General features: G+C 43.9%; 1 protein-coding gene and 1 long non-coding RNA gene across 5 annotated transcripts in view; one reads left to right on the top strand and one right to left on the bottom strand.

The window, feature by feature from the left end:
- Positions 1 to 3,872: 3,872 nt before the first annotated feature.
- On the bottom strand, positions 3,873 to 10,767 carry LOC103552818 (uncharacterized). The gene is made up of 2 exons (XR_011532536.1): positions 10,440 to 10,767; positions 3,873 to 5,041 (listed from the first exon to the last, which is right to left on the bottom strand). It is a non-coding gene; the product is annotated as an uncharacterized lncRNA (long non-coding RNA).
- SLC44A3 (solute carrier family 44 member 3) overlaps positions 10,684 to 23,784 on the top strand; it is a 78,474-nt gene continuing 65,373 nt past the window's right edge. For all 4 annotated transcript variants that reach the window (XM_070592590.1, XM_070592588.1, XM_070592589.1 and 1 more), the window contains exons 1-5: positions 10,684 to 10,928; positions 11,400 to 11,507; positions 14,896 to 15,038; positions 16,647 to 16,783; positions 17,720 to 17,813. In XM_070592590.1, the coding sequence (XP_070448691.1) occupies positions 10,902 to 10,928; positions 11,400 to 11,507; positions 14,896 to 15,038; positions 16,647 to 16,783; positions 17,720 to 17,813 (509 nt within the window). In that variant the 5' untranslated portion in view covers positions 10,684 to 10,901. The remainder of the gene's footprint in view (positions 10,929 to 11,399; positions 11,508 to 14,895; positions 15,039 to 16,646; positions 16,784 to 17,719; positions 17,814 to 23,784) is intronic.

Raw genomic sequence — 23,784 nt, 5'->3', positions numbered from 1 at the left:
AGCCACGAGCCCTTCACAGCCCTGTCCTGTGCTCACATCCAGCACTGTGTGTGGCTTAATCCACCACGGCCTTGTCTCCTGTCATTTAACGTGTGTCCCAGAAAACAATTTGACCTAGAGGAGATCAAGCGCACAGAAGTGATAGTGCCAGACCTGCACCAGATATACATATACACATACATGTGTTTGTGCAAGTGTGTATGTATGCATTTATAGATATACATATGGATTCAAGTTTTTGGCACTTAAAGTTGCCTTCAAGAAAATGTTTAAGGAGGAAGAAATTGCAATTGACCAACAATTGCATGAGCGGCAGCTGGAAGAATGCGTGTCCAGACACAAGTCATGACTGAAGGGACGGGACAGCACAGGGAGACCCTCTCCACGGACACCTTGCTGTGTGTGGAGAGTTGGTCCAGGGTCTCCCTCAGCTCCAAATACACATGCTCTAGTCCTTGTGTTCTCTGTACTGAGAGAGAGAGCCTGAGTCTGGGACCTAGGAAGCCATACACAAATATTTGTTGAATAAATAATTTTCATCAAAAATGTTCAAATAGTGTAGACATTTAAAAAGTTAAACCTCAGTTATCTAGAACTCACTCACCAATCTAGAATTCTCATTTTCTAACTATTTCACACAATGGAGACGAGACTTTATAACTGGCATTGCCATCACGCCAGGCCCATTCATTTTTTTTAACATAGGTTGTTTTGTTTTTATTGAGATATAATTGACATATAACATTGTGTAAGTTTAAGGCGTGCAAAGCATTGATTTGATACATTTATATATTGCAATATGATTACCACCGAAGTGGTAGCTAACACCTCTATCTCGGCACACAATTATTTCTTTAAGGTGAGAACATTTAAGATCTAGACTCTTAGCAACTTTGAAGTATATAATACAGTATTGTTGCCTATAATCACTGTGCTGTGCATTAGATCTTTAGAATTTATTCATCTCCTAGCAGCAAGACCCATTCACAATGGTGGTAGAAACCACTGCAAATGGAACTGATTCGTGAAAGATGAGCGACACATGGGAAGGAGAAAGATCAGAGGAAACCAGAGTTGTCCATTAGTTTTGTTTTTCCATCACTCAATAAGCAAATTAAAATCACCGTATCATTCAAGTACTACAGAAATAAGCTAAGTTAATATGATCCCAACACTAGTCAGCAGGACACACGCTGGGTCAGAGTTACCGTATTTTTGTGTCCCTACAAACAACATGGAGAACTTGTTTAAAAAATGCATTCTATGCTGCATCTCCAGGGATTTTAATTTAGTAGGTCTGGGTGGGCCCAGAAATCTACCTGTTTAACAAGCACCCAGGAGATCCTGTTCCCGGAACCACACTATTGAAGATGATAAAGTCGTGCCATCTGGGTTGAGTGTCAAACATCCATGGACCCCAAGTCAATTAGCTAATTCATTGAATAGCACCGGTGCGGTCTCCCTAATTGTTGTAAATTAACAGGGGTCTGTTGCACATTTCATTGTTAACCTAAGCTTTTTAAAATTATGTGACACTAGCTGGACGTTATTGAAACTGTTTTGAGCCAAGTTATATAGTAGGCATACAACAACAATCTTCCAAATTAGCCATTGTTATCACCATTTGAAAGATGAGGAAACTGAGGCTCACAGAGGATAAGAAATATGCCCAAGATCACACAGCCTGGTTTCAAACCCCTGAGTCTGTCCAACCTCAAAGCTTCAGTGATTCCCAGACAACTAACTAATGCAGCATTTTTAATTCTTCAGTAAGAACTTATGTCCCGTGAGCTTGAATATTCTCTATAGGTAATGAATTCATTCCAGATAGTGCTAAGGTTCACAACACGCTGATGTCCTCCATTCTAAGACAACGTTAAGATTTAATAAGAAGCAGCATCAATTTAATAACAGCTTTCAGGGGGTATAAAACTCTACGGTAAATCTACATATTGAGTGTAAGATGCTTTACAATTTTGGAAATGTGAAACTGCAAATAAATAAATAAAACAGAGGAAGAGAACTTAGAATCAATGGAAAAACCTGATACTACAATTTATGGCTGGTTTGACTCCTCAGCTCCTGGCTTACAGTGCCACCTGCTGTAACAAAGTGGCAACTACATTAGCCCTCAATGCCAGGGTGTCACCAGGACACTGGTCTAAGGTCTATCACCTCTTTATTACCCCCAGGAGTCTAACAGAGTGAGTGCCAACATCAGATATAATGTGTAGACATGGAATAAAGGCAGAAGTAAGAAGAAAATACAATATAAGAGGAGGAAAACTAAGGAGGATGGGAGAGAAAAAGAAAAGCCACACAGGGAGGGGGTGTCACATCACTGACCACTGTGTACATTAGTCTCTCTCTCTTATCACCTGCTGGGTATTTTGCATATTTTATCTCCAATCTGTTTTACTGATCTGTCACAGAGGCTTGCTTTTTTGCTTTTTTCAGTCTTTTCAAAGAATAAGCTTTTGTTTTCATTGATCATCTCTATTATATTTTCATTTCTATTTCACTTATTTCTGTTCATCTCTGTTATTTGCTTCCTTCTACTTCCATTGGGTTTTAGTTTCCATATCTACACCATGTAATTTTAAATCACAGAACTCAGAGCTGGAAGAAGACAGAGAAGAACCTGGCTCTCCCCCCTCATCTCACAGACCCAGAGAGCAGGGAGATGCACCTCATTGCCTACAGCCGGCGACGAGGTTCCACATTCTTGATTCATCGCTCCTTCCCCATTCACTCCACCACGCGTCCTCCTCCCTTCTTTACTCTCTCTCCCTTCCTTTTCTTCTTCCCCACACCCAGAACAGAAAAAGATAAGGTTGTTGGATTGATAAAATTCAGGAGAAATAGGCAAACATCCCCTGCAAGAGATTTGCATGTAAGAATTTAAAAATCAGAGTACATTTGTGTTGGTGGTTAGTGATTTTCCTGTTTTTATAACATCACACATTTATTCCAAGTGGACAGGCTTCCTGTTGAATGAGAAGAGAGAAAAAGTCACAGGTAATCAAATACAACATAATTTTAGATTAAAAAAATTCAATCTGCCTTCTAGAAGTTTATACTTGTATCCATTAAAAATTCTGATAGTTATAGCAGATATTTGGCAAGAAGCAAAAATGGATGGTATCTTCATGTATCAGTGATTGGTATGAAAATGAGAATGTAGTCTTATATTTCAGGTCAAACAGGTGAGCAGTTTCAGTCATACAATGTATTCAACTGTGCAGTAAAAAGCACTGGCCCTGACAAGGTTACAAAGAAGCTCGTTTGAATTCCAGGCTTCTGTCCTGCCCTTTCATGCCACCCTCAGTCTTCAGAAGCCCAGTGGCCTTGAGGTCTGGGTCTCTTCCATTCCCTATGAAGACCTTTGATAAGAAAAGAATTTGTTATTAGTCATTCATATCTTGGTACGGAGATATTACCCAAGCCCCTCTCCCTGTGCCATCTGTATTGAAAGTATTCCCTCAAGGGGGGCAAAAAGGCTTTCTTCTCTAAGAAACCTGAGGCAGCATTGATCAAGTCAGCAAGGCATGGAGGAGGAGGGTTTTCCAGGAGCCTTGGAAATCCTTCCACCCACTCTAAGATCCCATGTATTTCCACATGTTGAGTGGAACATGTCCTCTAATACATAGTCTCTAACAACACTTCCCAAAGCAGTGCTAACAGTTGTTACCACACCCATACACACAAACACACACACTGTGGTCCAGTCTCTAACATACTGATGAACAGTCTGGGATAGATAACATTTCTAAAACATATGTAACCACAGGGCATGTTCAAGTAGCGTCTGTAGGTCTGTAGTGGGTTAAATAATGCTCCCCTTCCCCTGCAAAAAAAAAAAAAGATACATCTACCTGGAACCTCAGAATGTAACTTTATTTGGAATAAAGGTAATTAAAGTAAGGATCTTGAGATAGATCATCTTGGATTGATTAGGGTGGATCCTAAATCCAATCATGGTGTCCTCCTAAGAGACAGAAAAGAAGGCAAACAGTGACCCAGAAAACAAGCCATGTGAAGACAGACACAGAAGTTGGAGTGATGTAGCTGATACCGATCTCTCAATCTCAAGTTCAGGTACCCAACATGCAGTAAGCCAATCAGTGAGACAGGAGCTTGGAGATGGAGAAAGGTTTATTCGAATTGGCCAAAATGAGAAAGCAGGAGGATAGGTTCTCTCAAATTCACCTTCACAAGAGAAGAACACAGGAGGTTTCATAGAGCTAAGGGGCTTGGCAGGAGTCTCACAGAAATAAAGGGGAAATCCGTGTTTCTTTCACTCCAGATAAGTGCTTGGGCAATCTGACTTCTGGGCAGCAATGGCAGCTGGGGCTGGTTATCTGGTGATTGTAACTTCCTTGAAGGCATTCTCTCTCTTCTGTAAAACAAGCTCATAAATCCTTGTGACCCTCCCAGGTTACACTTACAGCAAATTGACAAGATTGACTTCTTTTCATCTATGTGTTAGGAACAAAAGTGAAAGGTAATCTTAATGAATATTTACAGTAACCCTCACGTCCCCAGCTTCATAGCCACAAGCCAAGGAACACTATGAGCTACTAGAAGCTGGAAAGAAGGATTTTCACTTCCCAGAGCCTTCAGAGCATGGCCCTGCTGACACTCTGCTTTCAGACTCCTAGCCTCCAGAACTGTGAGAAAATAAATTTCTATTGTGAAGCCATGCAATTTGTGGTAATTTGTTGCAGCAGCCCTGGGAAACTAGACAAGGACTAATGTTCCTCAGAACACACAAGAGGGACCAGGCCATCGACTTCCTTCTGTTCAGTCTCTAGCCTCATCAAAGCATCATGGTAAAGGCTGTCCTACAGCTTTGCTGTTAGAACTCTCGTTATTGATTAAAAGACAAAGAAGGAAGAATATGGTTTCTGAAGACTGCTGTGGACACAAAAGGCCGGAACAGGAGGTGTCCTAGAGACAGGTGCAAACACTGGGTGAAGGAAAGCAGGAAGTGTCATGAGGTCATTCGCAGGAGGGCTCTGCCCCGCACGGATGTAGAAACCTAGGAGGTAAGAGATCTGATTAGTGTACAGATAACATTAAAATCTGACTAAATGGAAATGGTGGGACAAAGGAAAGCCAAAAATTGGACCAAGCAGTCAGCCCCTAGCAGTGCAAGCATTTTATCTTCAACAGCATTGGAGGACTCAGAAATCTGATTGTTCTGCTCTTCCAAACTACAGGCAGAAAGTCTGTGGATAAATTGTTTGGTTAAGTCTTTAAAGGACCAGCTTCGATTTTAAAATCAAACGTGAAAAAAATAATGCTGAGTGAAAAAAGTTCCAGCCAACTCTATGCCATATACCACTATTTTTTATAACATTCCCTTAGAAAGCAAACTAAATTATATTATTTAAAGATTAAGATAACGCGAGATAAACCTGTTTAAGCAGGGATTGATAAACAAAATTCAGAACAGTGGTTACCTCTGAGACTGAAGGTTCGACAAGGGTTGTGATCAAGAAGGAACATGATGGTGATGTTCCAGTTCTTAAGTTGGGCGGTGGGTTCAGGGGTGTTCGTGTTATTATGCCTTATAACTGAAATATGTTACATATATGACATATATGTGTTACATACGGTATTATTATGTAATATTTGATATATACAAAAGGATTAGTAATACAAATAATGTAATGTAATTATATATAACTTTTCGTAATAAAAAAAAATTTTTAACCAAACAAAATCCCTCAGAGCTTGAGGAGAGCTGCATTCCAAGGAGCCCATATAGGAAGGGAGCCTGGTGGCTGTACTGTCCCCATGTCTCACTGCCCCATAAGAGTGTCTCACTTGATTCTTGCTGCTCCTACTACCTATAGCCCCGAAACTGTCGCTCTCGCTTCCAGCTCTTCTGAGGCACGAGGAGGAACAAGCCCCTCTTCTTCCAGTCCTCTAAGTACAACCAGGGCAGGACAGCATTTTCCAAACGCTGTTCTAGTGAGGGCGAATGGGAAAGATAAAACCACAAAAAGACAAGCAGGTCCTCAGTGTGGCAGGCTGGGCCCTAAACGGCTGAGAGGTTTCCGCCTTCAGACTCACCCCACCCTCCTTCCCTTGCTCCTGTTCGTTTTCCAGCAGTACTGCACGGCTCGGGGTTCTCCGTGCAGTTCCACACATCCAGGCCTTTGTCCCTGCTGTTTCTTCTGCTGGGAATGCCCTCTCCCCCTCTGTCTGCCTCGTCATCTCTTACTCACACTTGACCCCTCAACTCAGGCACCCTTTCCCAGGAGGTTTTCCGGGAACCATTGCTCTGGGCAAAGAACCCTCACCATGTGTCTCATCACCAACCCCCAAGCAAGTGTGACCTTCACGAAGGGGCAAATGCTCCTGCTTGGTGTTTGTGCCCCTTGAGTCGGCCCAAGTCCTGGTACAAAGCAAATGTTCAGTCAATCCTTGTTGGATGGAGAACAGCTGAAATAGTCAAGGTTCCAGAGACCAGATTTCTGATCCAAAGATTTCAAAGAGAAAAGAAAGACTTTTCAGAGCCTCCAACTTCCTCATCCTGAAATTCTCCCAATCCAGCTCGAAAGCACTGGGACTCCTTTACACACACACCTTGCTTGGCTCTCTTCCTCTCACCCCCTTTCCTGTCTTGTAGCCAATGGCCCCTTGCAGCCCCCTTATCTGTCCAGTGCATCTTGGGCCATTCCTGGACCAACAACAAATACCAAAGTTCAAACCCAAGACCCCCGTATCCTTCATCTAATTTCTCGCTTCCATTCTGAGGGATGAATCTTCATGGCTGACAGGAAAGGAAAGATGATGAAAGATCTGGATCCTCAGGCCTGAGCTGATGATCCTGCCCTCTCTGGAGCCTCTAATAACTGACTTTCTTAGGTGAACCCTTATTCTTGGAAGACAAATTGCCATATCACAGTCCAGCATCACAGTATTTTAACCATAGGGTGTCAGGCTAGGGTTCAAAGCATGCTGGGAACTCAGCCAGAGGAGCTGGTGAGGAGAGGAAGAAAGCCTGAGCAAAGTGGAATAGAGGGTGGGAAATGCGACCTTCCCCAGGTGTTGGCCCCAAAGTACAGTGTCAATAAGATGTGCAGGCTGAAGCCCAGCTCAAGCGTCAGTCTGCACGTGAGAGGCCTGACCCGAATGGTAGTGGTCAGATGCTTGAAAGGAAAGCAGGCAACTTGAGTGGTTCTAATTGCATCTCTGTCTGGCTGGATCAGGACAGGAGTAAGAGTCCAGCATCTGGGGAGAGCAGCTAGAAGTTAAGGAAGGTGCCAAAGCCTTTGGAAGAGATGCGGATTAGAGTATCAGGAAGGAAAAGCATGCAGATCATGAGAAATTTAGGGATGGATGGGCAGAAGAGGCAGTGTGAGTGAGGGATGAAGAGACACGTAGAAGAGGAGAAAACATTACGGCCCAAGTGCTGCAGAAGCACCAGGGGCTTGCAGATGGGGTTGGAGAGGAGTTTGAGGGAAACTGTAGGAGCGGGGCACCTTGACAAGGCCAATAGGTCTGGAGACACAACCATCCTAAGGCTCAGCAGGGGGTGTTGCCTCCTGAGGATAGATGGGGTCAGGCTGAGGGCTCAGGCTGTGGGGTAGGGAGTAAAAAAGGAGAAAAGGCAAGTGTGTTCAGTAACAGGTACGTGTGTACAGTAAGTGTTAGAGGCTGCCTAAGTGGAGGCTTGGGAGAGGGATGCATTGTTGTTTTCTCTGAGTGTGTGTATAAAGTTGCAAACATACCAAAGCAGAGAAAACAATTCAATGAACCCCATGTATACGTCCCCCAACTTCAGCAATTACCAACTGATGGTCAACCTCGTTCCTCCTACACCTCCACCCATTGCCCTTTGCCCTGAATTTTTTAAAGCAAATCGCAGACAGCATATCATTTTGTAAAAGTTTGAGTACGTAAATCTAAAAGATGACTCTCCTTTTTAAACTTAACCCCAATGACATCGTCAGATCCCCAAATTTCTTAATATGAATTACTTAAAACCATCAAATATCCAATCAGTATTCACATTCCCTAGATTGTTCACTGAATGGCCTTCTTTCTTTTTATTTTTCCGGTTGGTTTAAGCTGGTTCTAAACAATGTCCTTACATTATAATTAGTTAAAATATCTCCTACGTCTCTTTTAATTTACATTCTTCTCATTTACATTCTTTTAATTTACATTCCCCTCCCTGCTTTTTTTTTCTAACTTTTTTTGCTGCTGCTCCTGTTGTTGATGTTCAAACTAGGCCACGTGTCTGAAGACTTTCCCATTCTCGGTTTTGCTGGTGGCATCCCTGTGGTGTCATTTCTCTTGTTCCTCTATTCCCTACACTTCTTATAAATTGGTAGTCAGATTCAGGTGGACTTTTCTGGCATGACAGCTTCACTGGTGGCAGTGTGTTCTTCACTGGGAGGAGGCTGATGTCTGATTGTCCCTCTTTTCTGATGTTCAGAAAACTGTGATGTCCTAAATTCTATCATTTCTTCTGCACTTATAAGCCAGACTTCTCTAAAGGAAAATTTCCTTCATCAGTGATGTGATTACCCTGAAGTATGGCTCCTGTCAAAGAAGCAGGATATGCGCTTGATTCTTTCCCTTATTTACCAGTTTTTGGAATAATGAGTTTAGACTCCTCTACAGGCAATCAATGTTTTTATTTTTACTTAGCATTATTGTGAATTTCTGAATATAAACATATTTGATGTATTTCAAGGATGGGATATTTACAGGTTTCTTAGGGTCTGGTATAAGATGGGTCTTTCAATGCAGGGAGGCTGATTAGATTGGGTAAGTTTGTCAGATAATAGTTGTGACTAGTGAACACAGCAAGGGAAGGGTCTGAAGTGAGCCTTGAAGGGCACACTCATGGGATAACCCAGCTGACTGGTCTGTGGCTCTGAGGAGGGGCTGTTATTCTGTTGAGAGCTGGTTGGGTGGTTGAGCTATTGTCCCAATGAATGAATTTTTAGGAAATCCCTAAAACAAACAAATAATATATTTTAAATATTCATAATTGGATTGAGACTTGCCCTTTCAATCTGAGGTTTCTTTCTTTCTTTTAACCTTGGAATTTATCTCCATTATGTCTTCAAATATTTCCTCCTCTCCATTTTTATATCACTCCTTTTCTCTTCTAATTCTATCCTTGATATTAATCAGGAATTTTTAAAACAAACAGCCTTATTTTATTTTTTTAACCTTTTCTTGCTGCCTCTGCAGAGCTGCTGAAACTGCTCTTCCAATCAATAATTCATCTTAATTAGCTGCATCCAGTGGCATCTTTTCTATGATTTATCTAATGTTATTAATAAACAGCATCAATAAATATTCATTCCAATTATATTTTTCATGCGTAATATTTCTGTTTGTTTTAGTTTCATGATATTTTTTCCTGATTCATACTGCTATCGTCATCTCTCATCTTCTTAAACATATTTATCATGTTTATTTAAAAATCTTGGTCCATCTACTCTCACAATTAGGTTTCAGAGGCTACATGTTGCTCAATTGTGGTCTTTTTATAGTAGTTGTACTCCTCAGCTGTCTGGTTATTTGTCTGGTGAATTCCTGTTCCCTGGAGTTCAGCTACCCTGATAAACATGCGTCCAGGAGGGCCCAGTGGGTGTGGGGTGGGAAGGTGGTGATGAGCCCAGGACTGATGTCTCAGGCCCCAGCGAACAAGACTTTCTGATACTACACCAGATCATTCCTCCAACCAGGTTTCTACATTCAAGGAGACACAGTATTGAAGGAAAACAGTAACCTGGCAGCCCTGGAGGAGTAGAGTGAAAGGGGTAAGGGGGACCAGTCTGCAGTGATAATTCTCACCCCAACAGCACTTCTGTGCTGGTCTGCTATTACCTGGAGGACTCCCCCACCAGCGGCTTCTGCGGTTGCTACCATTTCAAGTGCGAAGAGTAGGGCAATGATTGTCCCAAGGCAGCGCGGGAGAGAGGTGAGAGCAGACCCGAAGATTCTTTCAGCCCCGCCAACGTCTAAGCGTCTCCTCCCGCCACCCACCTGCGGCACACTCAGACTAAGGCAGTCTTCAGGCTCCCAGGGTTTTTATTCTTGTTGTTTTGCTTCCTAGAACCCGTGGTTCCTCCGGCTCCGGTAGTCCCTTCAGGAAAGACTTTGTGGCAGAGAGCCAGCAGCCTCCGGGTCCACCGTCTCGGTAGAAACGGCAGCTGAACCAGAGACATGGTAGCGTTTGCAGAGAACCGCCTTGAGAGCGACTCCGTGAGGGTCTGGGTTCAACTCCTGGGCCTACAGTGTGCTAGCTGTGTCTCCTCGAGCAAGTTACATCGCTGCTGTCCAGTGCCTCAGTTTCCCTCATCTGTAGATTAGGGATAACAACAGTCCCTGCCTTGTTGATTATTTAATAAAGCTTGTAAAGCGGGTCGAACAGAATCCGGCACGGGGCAAGTGCTTCTTACCTGTGAGCTCTGAATAACGCAGCGCGGAACGGTCCCCCACCCCTCGGGAAGGATTTGCTGAACCTCTGCTTCCTGCTCCCTGCAGTGGCCGGCCAGCTAACCAAGCCCCCGGCAGGGCACGCCGGGGTGGTGGCGGGGCCGGCCCGGGACCTCCACGCTGCAGGCCGCGAAACTGGCAGCCCGGGAGCGGCCGCCGAGCAGGGGTGAGGCGGGCGGGGAAGCGCCCCGGGCCCCGGATCCCGACGGGAAGGAGTGCGCCGACGGCCGAGGCCCTGGGCGGGCCGGTGCTCGCGGGGCCCGGCGCTCCTCTAGGCGGCGCCGAGCGCGCAGTTCGTGGCTCCCGGAGGCGGCCGCGGGGCGGCGCTGCGCCCCTTCCCGCCGCTCGGCCGCCTGGCCCCCAGGCCCGCCAGCCGCGGGCGCTCTGCCGGCTCCCAGTCGGCGGCCCCGGGCGCGGAGCGCAGGATGCACTGCTTCGGCGCCGAGTACCAGGTCAGTGTCCGCATCTGGCCCCCCGGGGAAGGGACCGCGGGGGAAGGCACCGCGGGGGAAAGCTCAGGTCCCCTCCTGCATGCACCTGCCCTGCCGGGACGCTTCCGCCTCCCCCAATCCTCAGGGATAACCCCCCGCCCCGGCGCCGCTGAGTGCTGGGGACACCTGGCGAGGAGGACCTCGGACCCCACTGAAGTGCTGGGGCAGAGGCGCGGGAGAGGCTGGCCTCGGAGCGCGAACTTGGGGCCGCCTCCAGGTGCACCTCCGGGGAAGGACTTGGCGAGTGGGAATTCACAACCGCTCCGCAAGAGCAGGTGTTTCACAGGCTCCCAGGAAAGCTTAGGCCGCCACGTTGAAAAAAAAACAAACAATCGAGCAGTCTTCGAGTAAGTTTGGGTTCAGTTTCCAGGCTGGGATCCATATCATTATTTATCCTCTTTTTCTAAACTCTCTCCCTTCTTTTTCTGGAAGGTTTCTGCAGAGAGAACCCCCAGGGAAAGAGAGTGGCGACCTCAGATTTATAGGAAATGCACAGATACGATATGGTTATCCCTGTTCTTTCTCTTTTGGACTGGTTTGGTAAGTGTGGGTGCTTGGCAGGGAAAAGCCCAGAGCGTGTGCGCGTGTCCCGAAATAACTGTGCCCCAAATGTAAATTGCTCCCCTAGTACTTTCCCTGGGGAAGCCCAGGGCTCCGGGAGCTACCAGGTTAAAGTCTGTGGTGCAATGAGAGACATCTACCAATACTGCAGAATAAACATCAGTCCTGGAGAATTCTTGTCAGGTGTCTACTAACCTCGTCGACTTACTGAATGGGAGAGGCTGTATTCCTGCCGCAGGCCACGTTCTAAGGGAATACTCCATTAGCAGATGAGAATCACCGTTTGCATCCGGCTTGTTATTTAATAGACCAGTGTGTGGTCTCATTATCCGAGCTCACTGCTTGGAAATTCTTTTACTGTCTCAGCCCCCAAAATAAAATATTCCTCAAGTGTTTGCGGTTCCTCTAACATAGGAAAATCCAGGGTGAGCCTAGAAATATGTTACTCATACTTTAGCTGAGCATAACACACACTCTCCTGGTATGTGGGGTTTAGCAGCTAACAGGGAAACAGGCCTTTGATTTAAACCCACTAGTTAGAGAATAATTTCCCCCCCCCACTCCAGCTTCCAGGTGTGTAGGATTGCTGGTCGACCTCATCCGGCTGTGCCGTTTCAGTCCTGGGAGAGTCTCTTGGAAGCTGAATGTTGGTGCTTCAATGCATATTTTAGAGTCGTAGGTAACAGCAGAAAAAGGCTCGCTCAACTGCTTCCAAGAGCGTGTTCGTGAAACCATGCACTCCAGATTGAGGCATGCTGTTTGCTGCATGGTAAATGATTAATTTATAAAGCTCGATAATAGCTACCAGATACTAATTACCTTTGTTGAAAAGAATTCTGTTTGAATGACTCGAATATAGTGTTTGTTCCTCTTTCCAAGTAAGAAAGGTATTTGTGCAGTTGTTGGCTTTACCAACTGGTTACAGACACAGGGGAAGGTTGGGCTTTGAAGGTGTAACTGAATGTTCTGGGTGTCTAAATCATGGCCGTTGGAGCTCTCCGCTAGGAGCTGAGAGAAACTGCACCTCCCCCTTAACTTCCCACAGATGCCCGTGTTTCTAGCCGGGTCTGCTATTGCATAAATGCAGGGACCAGCTATCCTGCCTGCACCTGGCTGCGTGGACCTCTGGCAGTTAATGTTACTTGGTGATCTTCCCTAGGCCTCATGGCTACCAGACTCTCAGCCCGACAGCTGTCTGGGGAGAGGGTTCATAGATGGCCCATCACAGCCTGAAGAATTATGAACCATCTGAGAGGTGGCACAGAGCTGGAAACTGCTTTAAAATTACATGTCGTTTGCAAAATCAGTCTGAAGGCTTCAATATGCCCACATTCTCTTTACTGTATTAAATTTGAATAATGAGAGTCCTTCCTTAGCTGACTGGCTTTTAGTATCTTTTGCGACATTTTTAAACCACAGATATTTAAAACAGGGCAAAGAGTGTTTTTCCTGTCTCTGCTCTTCAGCTTCCTGGTCTTGTGACCTGACCGGTGACGAGGCGCATGCTGGACTGGATTATTGATGGTGCTGCCCTGAGTTAGGGTTGGACAAAGGAGGTTAGGGGGTGAGGGGCCAGAATTGGAAGCAGGGACAGTCTGTTGCAAATAGAAAGACTACCAGTCTTTGTTTATATTTGTATAAGACACATAGAAGAGAGCGTCTCAAAACCTGGACCATCTCTGTCTCTACTTACCTCTCCAGAGTCCTCTCCCTCCTTGCCCTCTCCTTCTTGTCTTTTAAGACTCCATTTTCTAGATCTCCCTGGCACAGCTGACAGTGACCTTGGTAGACCCACCCTACCTGGTATACACACCTACCGTATCACCTATCTTATGGAATTGCTATTGTGTGTTTGAAATTAGAACAAATTTTCGATGGTTTAAAGTAGTAATTGTAAGGCAGGGACTCAGGGGTACCCAAATCCCTCCTCCCTCCCTAAGAAAAAACCTCCCACTTCTCCCCACAACCTTCCAAGGGAGAGATTAACATAAAGAATGCTAGTAAATGGGAATGGTCACTTCCTTATTAGCTTTCTGGAGAACTGGGCAGAAACAGACGACCCCTTTCCTCCCTCTAAACCCAAACCCAATCAGGATCTTAGCTGGAAGGGCAGGGGAGGAGCAATGCGGGGCTGGGTCAGCCTGCCGTGCCGGCCACGTGGGCACACCGTCAAACCCACACCCGCAGCCTGTAAGTAAAGGGGGAGTGACCTGTCTGCCAGCACAGGTGACGCACTCGTCCTGGAGTCTGACCATGGCAAGTGCTGGGGGCGTTCGAGGGGCAGAGAGCCTCCTTCCCAGGAGGCCGGTGATTCCTGAGCCCTGAGCCGCGCCTGTCTTCTAGGCTCAGTTCCTTGAGGATGGGGACTTGAGGTTGTTCACCTTTCTGTCCTCCAGCAACAGAGCCGCTGGCACACAGTGGGCACTTGAAGACTGTTATCTTGATTTCTTAATTAGTAGGGAATGCAGAATGTCTGAAACCTATTTCGCTTTGGGGTGATATACCTTTGGAACATGCGGTATCAACACCATATTTTATTGAATGATGTACGGTATCCCCTCTCCTGGAATGAGGCTGTCGTTACCACCTATTAAATGGTGTTGTCTGCATTGCATGTTGGGAAACTTACAGCGCTGGGTGTGTGTTATAGAAGATACATACTCAGCCTTGGTAGAAGGCCTGCCGATGCGTATTAATGGAACCATCATTTGAGCTGAAATTTCAAACATCCCACATTCGTTATGAAATTAAAGAAAAGTGACTATAGATTGCAAGATGTTCTTGTCCAGCAGAATACGAAGATTCTTTATTTTGTGTGTTTTAAGCACTTATTCCATTTTCACGCTCGTTATGAACAGTATTTTTGTACATGTCAGCTGCGTTGCCTCTGCCCCTGAGGGTCGGAGTGCCCTAAATATAAGACAGAAAGAAAAAGGGAGAGCGAGGGAGAGGGAGGAAGGGGAGGAAAGTCAGAGAAAGAAGTAGTACAGCCCTGGTGCACTTGGTAAACCAAGAACCTCGAGGGGAAAAGCACTAAGTTGTCCTGGTGAAGTGAGGCCAAGAGGGAAAAATGACAGACGCTAGGAGAAGACGGCGAGAAGTGCAAAGAGGGGAGAAAATGGTGAGAACTCTGTGTCGGCGTTTTAGAACGTTCTCCCTACCCACCCTGTTCACACAAGTAGCACATGAGCAGCTTCCTAACTCATTTGAGTCATTGACGTTGTTGCTGAAGGAGAGCAGTGCAGTGACGCTGGGGGATTCATTTTCACCTGGTTTCATTTTATATCAGCATCTTCAGGGATGTGGGGGACCATGTTTTCAGCACGTTGGCCAGGCTTTCACATGCCACCTGGATGGGTTTTGCCAGGTGTTCATCATGGGCTACTCGGTGGCGGCGGGAGCCACGGGAAGACTCCTCTTCGGCTATGACAGCTTTGGCAACGTGTGTGGCAAGAAGAACTCCCCAGTAGAAGGAGCCCCTCTTTCAGGGCAGGACATGACCCTAAAAAAGTAAGTATTCAAGGGGCTGGCCCGATGGCGTGGTGGTTAAGTTCACGCTCTCTGCTTCAGTGGCCCAGGGTTCATGGGTTCAGATCCTGGGGGCAGACCTACACACCGCTAATCAAGCCATGCTGTGGCAGTGTCGCACGTGCGAAACAGAGGAAGTCTGGCACAGATGTTAGCTCAGTGACAATCTTCCTCAAGTAAAAAGAGGAAGATTGGCAACCGATGTTAGCTCAGGGCCAATCTTCCTCACCAAAATAAAAAAGTATTCAAGTAAGTCCCCAACCTGTACAAGGGCTATATTTCAAAATCTTGTATAAATTAGTCATGTTGAGCCTGGAAGCTGTTTTCCCATTCAAAACTCTTTCAGCCCATCTCTTAAAGAGGGAGGCATATATGTGGTAAGAAGGACATGGGTTTTAGAATCAGCCAGTCCTAAGTTCAAATTCAGCCTCTGCTGCTTTTCAGCAGTGTCACCTTGGACAGAGTACTTAACCTCTATGAGCCAGGTTTTCAACTTTTTAAACTGGTTATTGCACCCACCTCGCAAGGTTGTTTTGAGGATCGGCTGAGCCACTGCACGAGCTAAGGTTTAGTAAAGGTTAGTTGTTACAGCGATTCATAGTGAGTTAAATCTTGTTGCCAATTGTACTCCATCCACAGTATTGTCTCTAAGCAGAATACCTGGCTTGCACTGGGAATGCTGGGGGCTGTGTCTCACTTCCTCCTCAGTCTACACTCTCAACTCTGGTGCTGTGATGTCACGTTTTTCCTCCTCTGACTCCAACACAGAAACAGGAAGGGGAGAGAAGAGACAGAAATCCAGAGGGGAGAGGAATCCCTGGCTGTGACTTTCTACGATGGAGACTGCCTCCTAGTAACTTTTGAGGCTTGATAATCAAAAGCAGCTCCCAGGAGAGAAATCTTAAGGGTCTAAATAGGTCCTGAATGTAAGTTTGGAGTCACCGAATATGAATCTCAGACCAAGCGTTTTCTGTCCTTGAATGTCACTCCTGAGGACGGTGGCTTTGCGTTGCTGGACGTGGATTGCCTGGGGGCATTGCCCACCTCCCCAGTGGCTGCACAGTGCAGCAGCAAGGGTCTCCTGAGTTTTCTGGCTCTCAAACTGGGAGGCAGAGGGAGGAGCAAACCTTTAATTCAGAGCCTCTGGCCCCTCCTTTCCACTTCTCTCTTCCCTGGGTTCAGCTAGTCTCTGAGGTATAGTTGAACGCTCTTGGGTGCAAAAATGCCTTCTGTGGACTTCACTGAGCAGTTTCTGCACTGGCCTGATGTGGCAATCCACAGGCAGTTGAATCAATCCCCTCCCTTCCTCAGTGACTTCCTAAGTTAACTCCCTAGTGTTCTCCCCCAGAAAATGCTGAATCTGGAAAAGGAAAGTTGTGTTAACATTTGAGTATGCTTCCCAAGCTGCGCAACTCCCTAGATGACCCCCAGGAGGCATGCTACATGTTAAATTATGCTGAAGCATTTGATTATAAAAGTTTGCGTTAATTATTCCCATATTTGATAGCACGTGGATATTTTTTAAAGCCCGCAGTGAAACCCAAGGAGTGGAAATGCTCTAAAACATTATCTGTTTGATCTATCTCCTAGACACGTGTTCTTTATGAATTCCTGCAACCTGGAGGTGAAAGATGTGAGGCTCAGTTCCACTGTCCTCTGTGTGTCCAGCTGTCCTGAAGAGCAGCTTGATACCCTGGAAGAGGTTCAGCTCTTTGCAAACAACAGTGGTAGGTACCGAGGGACGGGCTCCCTCTTTCCCCTGAGGCTGGGAACCACGGTGGGGTAACCTGTGCAGACCTAGACCAGATAACTTACCCTGACACTCCTTTCTCTGCAAAGCTGGAAATCACCCTTCCTTGTGGGTGCCTCTTCATGTGTGGAAAAGGCTGTAAACCTTTTCTCTTGAGCTTGTTCAATTTCACTCTGGTTTATCTGGAATTTATCTGAAACCCTAGCTGTTCTCTGCTCACTGCCAGGGAATAGTCTTCCGTAGAGAACACAGAGTAGATGACAGACATTTATGGCCTGCAGGCAGGGTCAGACGGAGGTCAGAGAGCTCTGTGCCCGGGGCCCATCCAGTCCTAGAGAGGCGCCCACAGGCTTCGGAGTGAATTGCCAACAAGTATGTTCTTTCATTAAAATGTTGGGTACTTTCACCGACCAGTGGGATAGTCATAAGTGGTAGCAAACGTTTGAGTAACTGAAGTACCTTGTTCTGAGCCCACTTTTCAGGTTTATGTTACAAAGACTAAACAACCAAAAGAAAGTAAAGGGAATTTGAGGCAACTTACTGCAAATTTTATCTGCCTGTGAAATAGTACGCCAGATTTTTTAAAGATTAATTGCAAGGCTGAGTTAAAAATATCAAGCCTATCCAATTAATATCTTCAAATAAACTTCAAATCATTTTAGTACCAATCATATAGCTTTTAGTCTTGGATTTGGGGTTTTGGAGAAAGAGGAAGAGAGGACCTAACTTGACCTCAGATGGTATGCTAATTCTTTTGTATTTAGGTCACCCATAGGCCTGTTTTCTAAATCTGAGTGACTTATTCTGTCTCTCTCCTGGGTTTGTAAAATGACTATGATTTCCTTACTGGCTCCACTAGAAAGATGGGCACAATATGGGAAGATGGTACAGTCTGTGTGTCTTCTGCTTCCAGGGTCCTTCCTGTGTGTTTATAGCTTGAATTCCTTCAACTACACCCAGAATCCAAATGCAGGCTCCTTGTGCCCCAGTCTGCCAGTCCCTCCAAGGTAAAAGCTTCCGTACTTTTTCCTTATCCATCAACAAAAGTTATTGGGTGCCTGGTGCGTGTCTGTTACTCTTCTAGGTATTGTGTGAAGCACAAAGGAGGTATATCGGGTAGAGCCCCTGCCTGCAGGGAGCTTACAGTCTGGAGGAGGCCAGGGGTAAACAAGGAGGGACTGTTTGCAATATACATAATGGACAATGGATTAGGAACCAGGATAAATAAGGAGAGAACAAACAAGAAAGATACACATAGTCTGCAGTGACAACACTAGAGCTAGCAAAAGTAATATATGAATTATTACCAAATGAGTGGTTTTACAAAGTTGTCGGTGTGTATTTTTTCCACTCCAACTATTTTATTACAAAGTAGAAATTGTTTACTTTTGCTTTTTTATTGCAACCAGACATTGTTAGTTTGTATAGTTCTAGATTTGTCCATAAGAAACAGACCTGGGTAAGCAAGGCCAAGTGTCCATGATACCTTTCTTCTCATTGAGAACAGAAAACAGGTCCTTCTCAAGAATAGCACTCAGTGAGCTCCTGTCAGAGTCTTATTTATCCCTATCAACTAGGGTAGTACTGGCACATAGGAGGCATCTTATAAACATCTGTAGAATAAGGCTGTAATGAGGAAGCGGTGGTTGCATTGCCATGGTAAATGGTTTGTATTTGAGCCACTGAGAAGGCTAAGGGGAAAAATACAGTTAATAATCATTGCCACCATCAGGATGCTGAGGTGTGATGAAGGAAAACTTCGATTATTTTGCATTGACCTTCTTTTGAAAATTCTAAGTATGTTTACCATGAATGAGACCTCTTTGCAAAATCCCTGAGAAATAATGATGATTTAAGCAGAACAAGGCCTTTTGCCAACTGTCTAATTCAGTGTTTATCACACTCTTGGTTGGGACCCACAGTAAGAAATTTATTGTGTCACAACCCCAGTATACACGCACCTCCATCGTACATACTTACATATATGAAGCAGAAAGAGAAGTCTCACAAAACCAGATTGCCCTTAACTACACATGATTCACCCTAACAGTTCCTGTTCTCTTTAACTTTTTTAAAAAAGAAATTTAGTTCAGGATTTCAGTAATTTCTAACAGGTTGCAAGTACAGCTTGAAAAATGCTGAATAGCAGGTGCTAAAAAAAGAAAAAAAAGGGGATAGGTTTTAACTGAATAGGAGGAAGAATATAGTGAACCATTCTTGTGGTATTCTTTTCTAAAATAAATACTTTGTGTTATAAGTAATTGAAAGAGGAAAGAATTACTTGCCAAGGAGAGTACCAGTTCCATTTTTCTGTAATTTTTTTTTTTTTTAAGATTGGCACCTGAGCTAACATCTGCCAATATTTTTCTTTCTTTCTTTCTTCTTCTCCCCAAAGCCCCTCAATACGTAGTTGTATATTCTAGCTGTGGGTCCCTCTGGTTGTGCTATGTGGGATGACACCTCAGCACGGCTTGATGAGCGGTGCCATGTCTGCACCCAGGATCCGAACCAGCAAAACCCTGAGCTGCCAAAGTGGAACGCACGAACTTAACCACTCAGCCACGGGCCCAGCCTCTGTAATATTTTTTCAATTCTGGTTTTTGTCATATATCATAAATACATCTCAATGAAACACAACTGAACCCAGGGGAAAAAAACTACAATATTTTAGCAGGTTGAAAGAAAATTATTTAACAGTTAAAGAGAACAATTTTTTTTTTAAACTTTATACGCTTTGACCAACATGTCCCCATTGCCTCCTCCACTCTTGGCCACCACCATTCTGTTAGAGAAGAGCTTCTAGATTGACTATTTAGAGTCCATATATAAGTAAGATCCTGCGTATTTGCCTTTTGAGAAAGACTTTTTAAAGAACACTATTTGTAACTGTGCCTGCAGAAGGAATTGAGAGAGAATGGAATTTTTAAGGTTGTTTATCTAACCAGAGCCGGATAAACTCCCCTCTTACTGTAAAGGGACGGCAACTGTAATTCCATGGGAAGCTTATATCTTGATGTTACTGATGATACTAGAGAACTTTTATTGAGTTTTTGATATTTGCCAGGTACTTTTGTAAGCTCTTGACGTGTATTCACTTATTTGGACCTCACCTAACCTCTGTGTTGTAGGCGTTGTTTTCATCCCTATTTTACAGCTGAGAAAACTGATGCAGAGACAGGTTAAGGTCGTACAACCAGCAAGTGGAAGAGCTGGAATTCAAAACCAAACAGCGTCCGTATTTGTTTATGTGATTCAAAACAAACAGTCGACGCTTCATTGGTTTTATTTTGCCTGGCAAATGTCCTCCTTAGGCTCACACCAAGCTGGCGGAGAAGTCCCATACCATGTGCCCTAGGGTCACCATCTTTTCTACCACTCGACCACTCCTAGTCCTATCACTCCTTAAATGCAGACTTTTCCAATACTAACTTTTCCAGTGAAGACAAAACTGCTGATTGACTGGCCTTTCTTGGATGGAGTTAGGCAGATAGAAATAGGCTTGAGGGCTCCGTTTCCTTTTCCTGCACAAACGTTTGTTTGTTTTAAGATGGAAATTATCGTATTTATCATGGAAGAATAGTGCCAAGAGTGAAAAGCTTGAAAACATGAGAAGTGTGGCTATATGGCCCAGGAGCATTTTCTAAATACCTCTTTTTGACTAAACCAGTTGTTTCTTCTTCCTCTGTCGATCACGTGAGGTGTAACACACCCTTTTAGAGCAGCGGCTGAATATCAAGAAGGTTTGTGTACCTATGAATGAGCTTTTAAGAGCAGTAAAAAAAATACTGCAGAAGATAACAAGCGTATCTTTTTCCCTTTGGTGTTCAATGAAATATTGTATTTTGAGTCTCCTGTGTATTTAAAATCTAAAAGACTTGGGGTTTTCCCTCTAGTATATTCTAGTTCCAGCCTCCCACACAGGTGCCCATGGATGTCACCGAATTGTTTCCTTGGATGAATTCCACATACAGGGTCATCTGAATATACAGTCAGCTCTCCAAATTACTTCCTGCGCATTTGAGTGGCTTTGCTGGTGGGGAGAGGAAAAGCAGAAGTGGGGAAGAAACCACAGTTTGTGGCCGAAAGATACATCCCTTGCCCCAGCTAATGAAGCACTCAGTGGGCAGCTGGTCAACCACCCAGCAGGGGTGACCCACAGTTTGTGCCTCTCTGTGTCACCCTCAGGGCTAAGATAGGCCATTCTTTACCAGCACAGCATTATTAAATGCCTAAAAATCACCCTAGTTGACAAAATTAAGGTCTTACGGAGAACTGTGCTTGAAGAAAAACAAATAAAATAACATTCAATCTGTATCTGACCATATTTTTCAGAAACACTAAATGAAAGGTCAGAAAACATTTGCTTTCAAAACAATTCAGATTCATTGGTGTTAAGATTGTTTAGTAATAAAAAAGAAAAAGAAATTCGAGGTTTAAAAATTGGAAAGCAGGAGGTAAAATTACTACTCTTCAGTTGTTAAGAAAATTAATTGAAAAACTAAAAATGGTAAGAAAACTTATTTAGATGGCAGGGAATGAGATTAATGTACAGAAATCTGTAGGATTCATATATTTTTTAAAAGACTCCTTTTACTGCAACAAGAAAAATACATACAAAAGCACAAAAGTGCCTAGAAATAAATTTAAGAAGAAGTGTACAACAAAGAAAACTTTAGGGACTGGCCCGGTGGTGCAGTGGTTAAGTGTGCACGTTCCACTTCAGCGGCCTGGGGTTTGCCGGTTTGGATCCTGGGTGCAGACCTGGCACTGCTTGGCAAGCCATGCTGTGGTATGCATCCCATATATAAAGTGCAGGAAGATGGGCATGGATGTTAGGTCAGGGCCAGTCTTCCTGAGCAAAAAGAGGAGGCTTGGGGGCAGATGTTAGCTCGGGGCTAATCTTCCTCAAAAAAAAAAAAAAAAAAAAATTTAATAAGTTCCTGAGGTACAAGCAAAACTTGAACAGATAGAAAGATAGACTGTGTTCTTGATAGTATGACTCAATGTTATAAAGATGTCATTTCTCCAAAAGTAGAGCTATACATTTATCATGATTACAATAAAAATGGGATTTTTCAGTAACTAGATAAGCTGATTTGAAAGTTTGTAAAGAAAATTTAAAGGAAAAAAAACAAGAATGACCAAGAAAAACCTGAAAAAGAAAAACTAAGAGGACTAGCCCTTCCAGTTTTTAAAACATATGATAAAGTTTAATAATTAGAATACTGTAGTACTAGTTCATGTGTAGAAAGATCAGTGGAAGACATTAGATAATCCAGGAATAGACCCAAATGCTTACGGGAATTTAGTACGTGCTAAAAGTGGCATCTCATATAAGTGACAAAAAGATGGACTATCAACAAGTGGTGTTGGGACAACTGGGCAGGCATTGGGGGAAAGCTGGATCCATACCCTGTGCCTTTTATGAATAAATTCCAAATGGATGAAAGATTTTAATGTGTAAAGTGAAATCAGAAAGTACTAGAAGCCATGGGAGAATTATTTTATGACCTGTGAGTAACGAAGGCTTCTAACTATGGCTTAAAACTCAGAAGACATAAATTAAAAAATTGATAAATTTGGCTGCATTAAAATCAAACATTTCTGGGCTGGCCCCATGGCCAAGTGGTTAAGTTTGCATGCTCCAATCTGGCGGCCCAGGGTTTCACCAGTTCGGATCCTGGGCACAGACATGGCACCGCTCATCAGGCCACGTTGAGGCGGCGTCCCACATGCCACAACTAGAAGGACCACAACTAAAATATATATACAACTAAATACTGGGGAGATTTGGGGAGAAAAAAAAAAAGAAGATTGGCAACAGTTGCTCAGGTGCCAATCTTTAAAAAAAAACAACAAAATTTCTGCATGACAAAAACACTAGAAGCGAAATTAACAGGTAAATAAGTTACAGTTCATATAAAAAAGTTTGATTTGTCTAACTTATAAAAGGTTTTACTAATCAACTTTTAATAGACCAATATCTCAATATGAAAATGAAATAATGATATGAGTAGATGCATTAAAGAAAAAGCATAATGTTTCTAAAATATACTAAAAGAGACTGGACCTCCCTCATGATAGAGGAGATTCCATTAAGACTCTAATGTTTTCACCTCGTAGACTGGCAACATCTAAAGGTTTGATAATATGCTGTATTGGCAAGGGTATGGGGAAGTAAGGACTTTCATCCATTGTGGAGGCAGCGTCCCCAGGAGGGCAATTCATTGATATTCATCAGTGATGAATGTGCATACCTTTTAATCAAGCATTTCTGCTTCTAGAAATTTAATCTACAGGCCTACTTTTACCAGGGTGAAATGACATTTGTGCAAGGTTATTCACTGCAGTGTTTGTAATAGTGAAAGATGGAAAACAATCTAAATGATTGTCAATAGAAGCTGCTTAAATGATGGTATATCATTTAATGTAACACCATTTAGCCTTTTTTTTCATAAGAGACTAGCAAGCTAGGAATAGCTGAGAACTTTCTCGGTCTGATAAAAGGCACCTATGAGAAATCTACAGTTAATGTTATACTCAACGGTGAGCTATTGAATGCTTTCCACCTAAGATTAGAAACAAAGCAAGGATGTCTGCTCTCACCACTTCCACGCAACGTTGTAATGGAGGTCCTGCGAACTGCAATAAAGTAAGAAAAAGAAATAGAAAGGAAGAAATGAAACCATCTTTATTTACAGATGAACTAATTTTTTACATAGAAAATCCAAAGGAATCTACAAAATACTAAGTAAATTTAGCAAAGTTGTAAGATACGAGACCAAATTGTATTTGTATATACCAGCAGCATTTAGGAAATAATTTTTTTTTTTTGAGGAAGATTAATCCTGAGCTGACATCTGCCACCAATCTTCCTCTTTTTGCTGAGGAAGGTTGTCCCTGAGCTAACATCTGTGCCCATCTTCCTCCACTTTACATGTGGGACTCCCGCCACAGCATGGCTTGATGAGCAGTGCA

The sequence above is a fragment of the Equus przewalskii genome, chromosome 24, assembly GCF_037783145.1.
Source record: "Equus przewalskii isolate Varuska chromosome 24, EquPr2, whole genome shotgun sequence".
NCBI classification, from domain to species: domain Eukaryota; kingdom Metazoa; phylum Chordata; class Mammalia; order Perissodactyla; family Equidae; genus Equus; species Equus przewalskii.
This window is presented reverse-complemented; position numbering and strand designations above follow the sequence as displayed.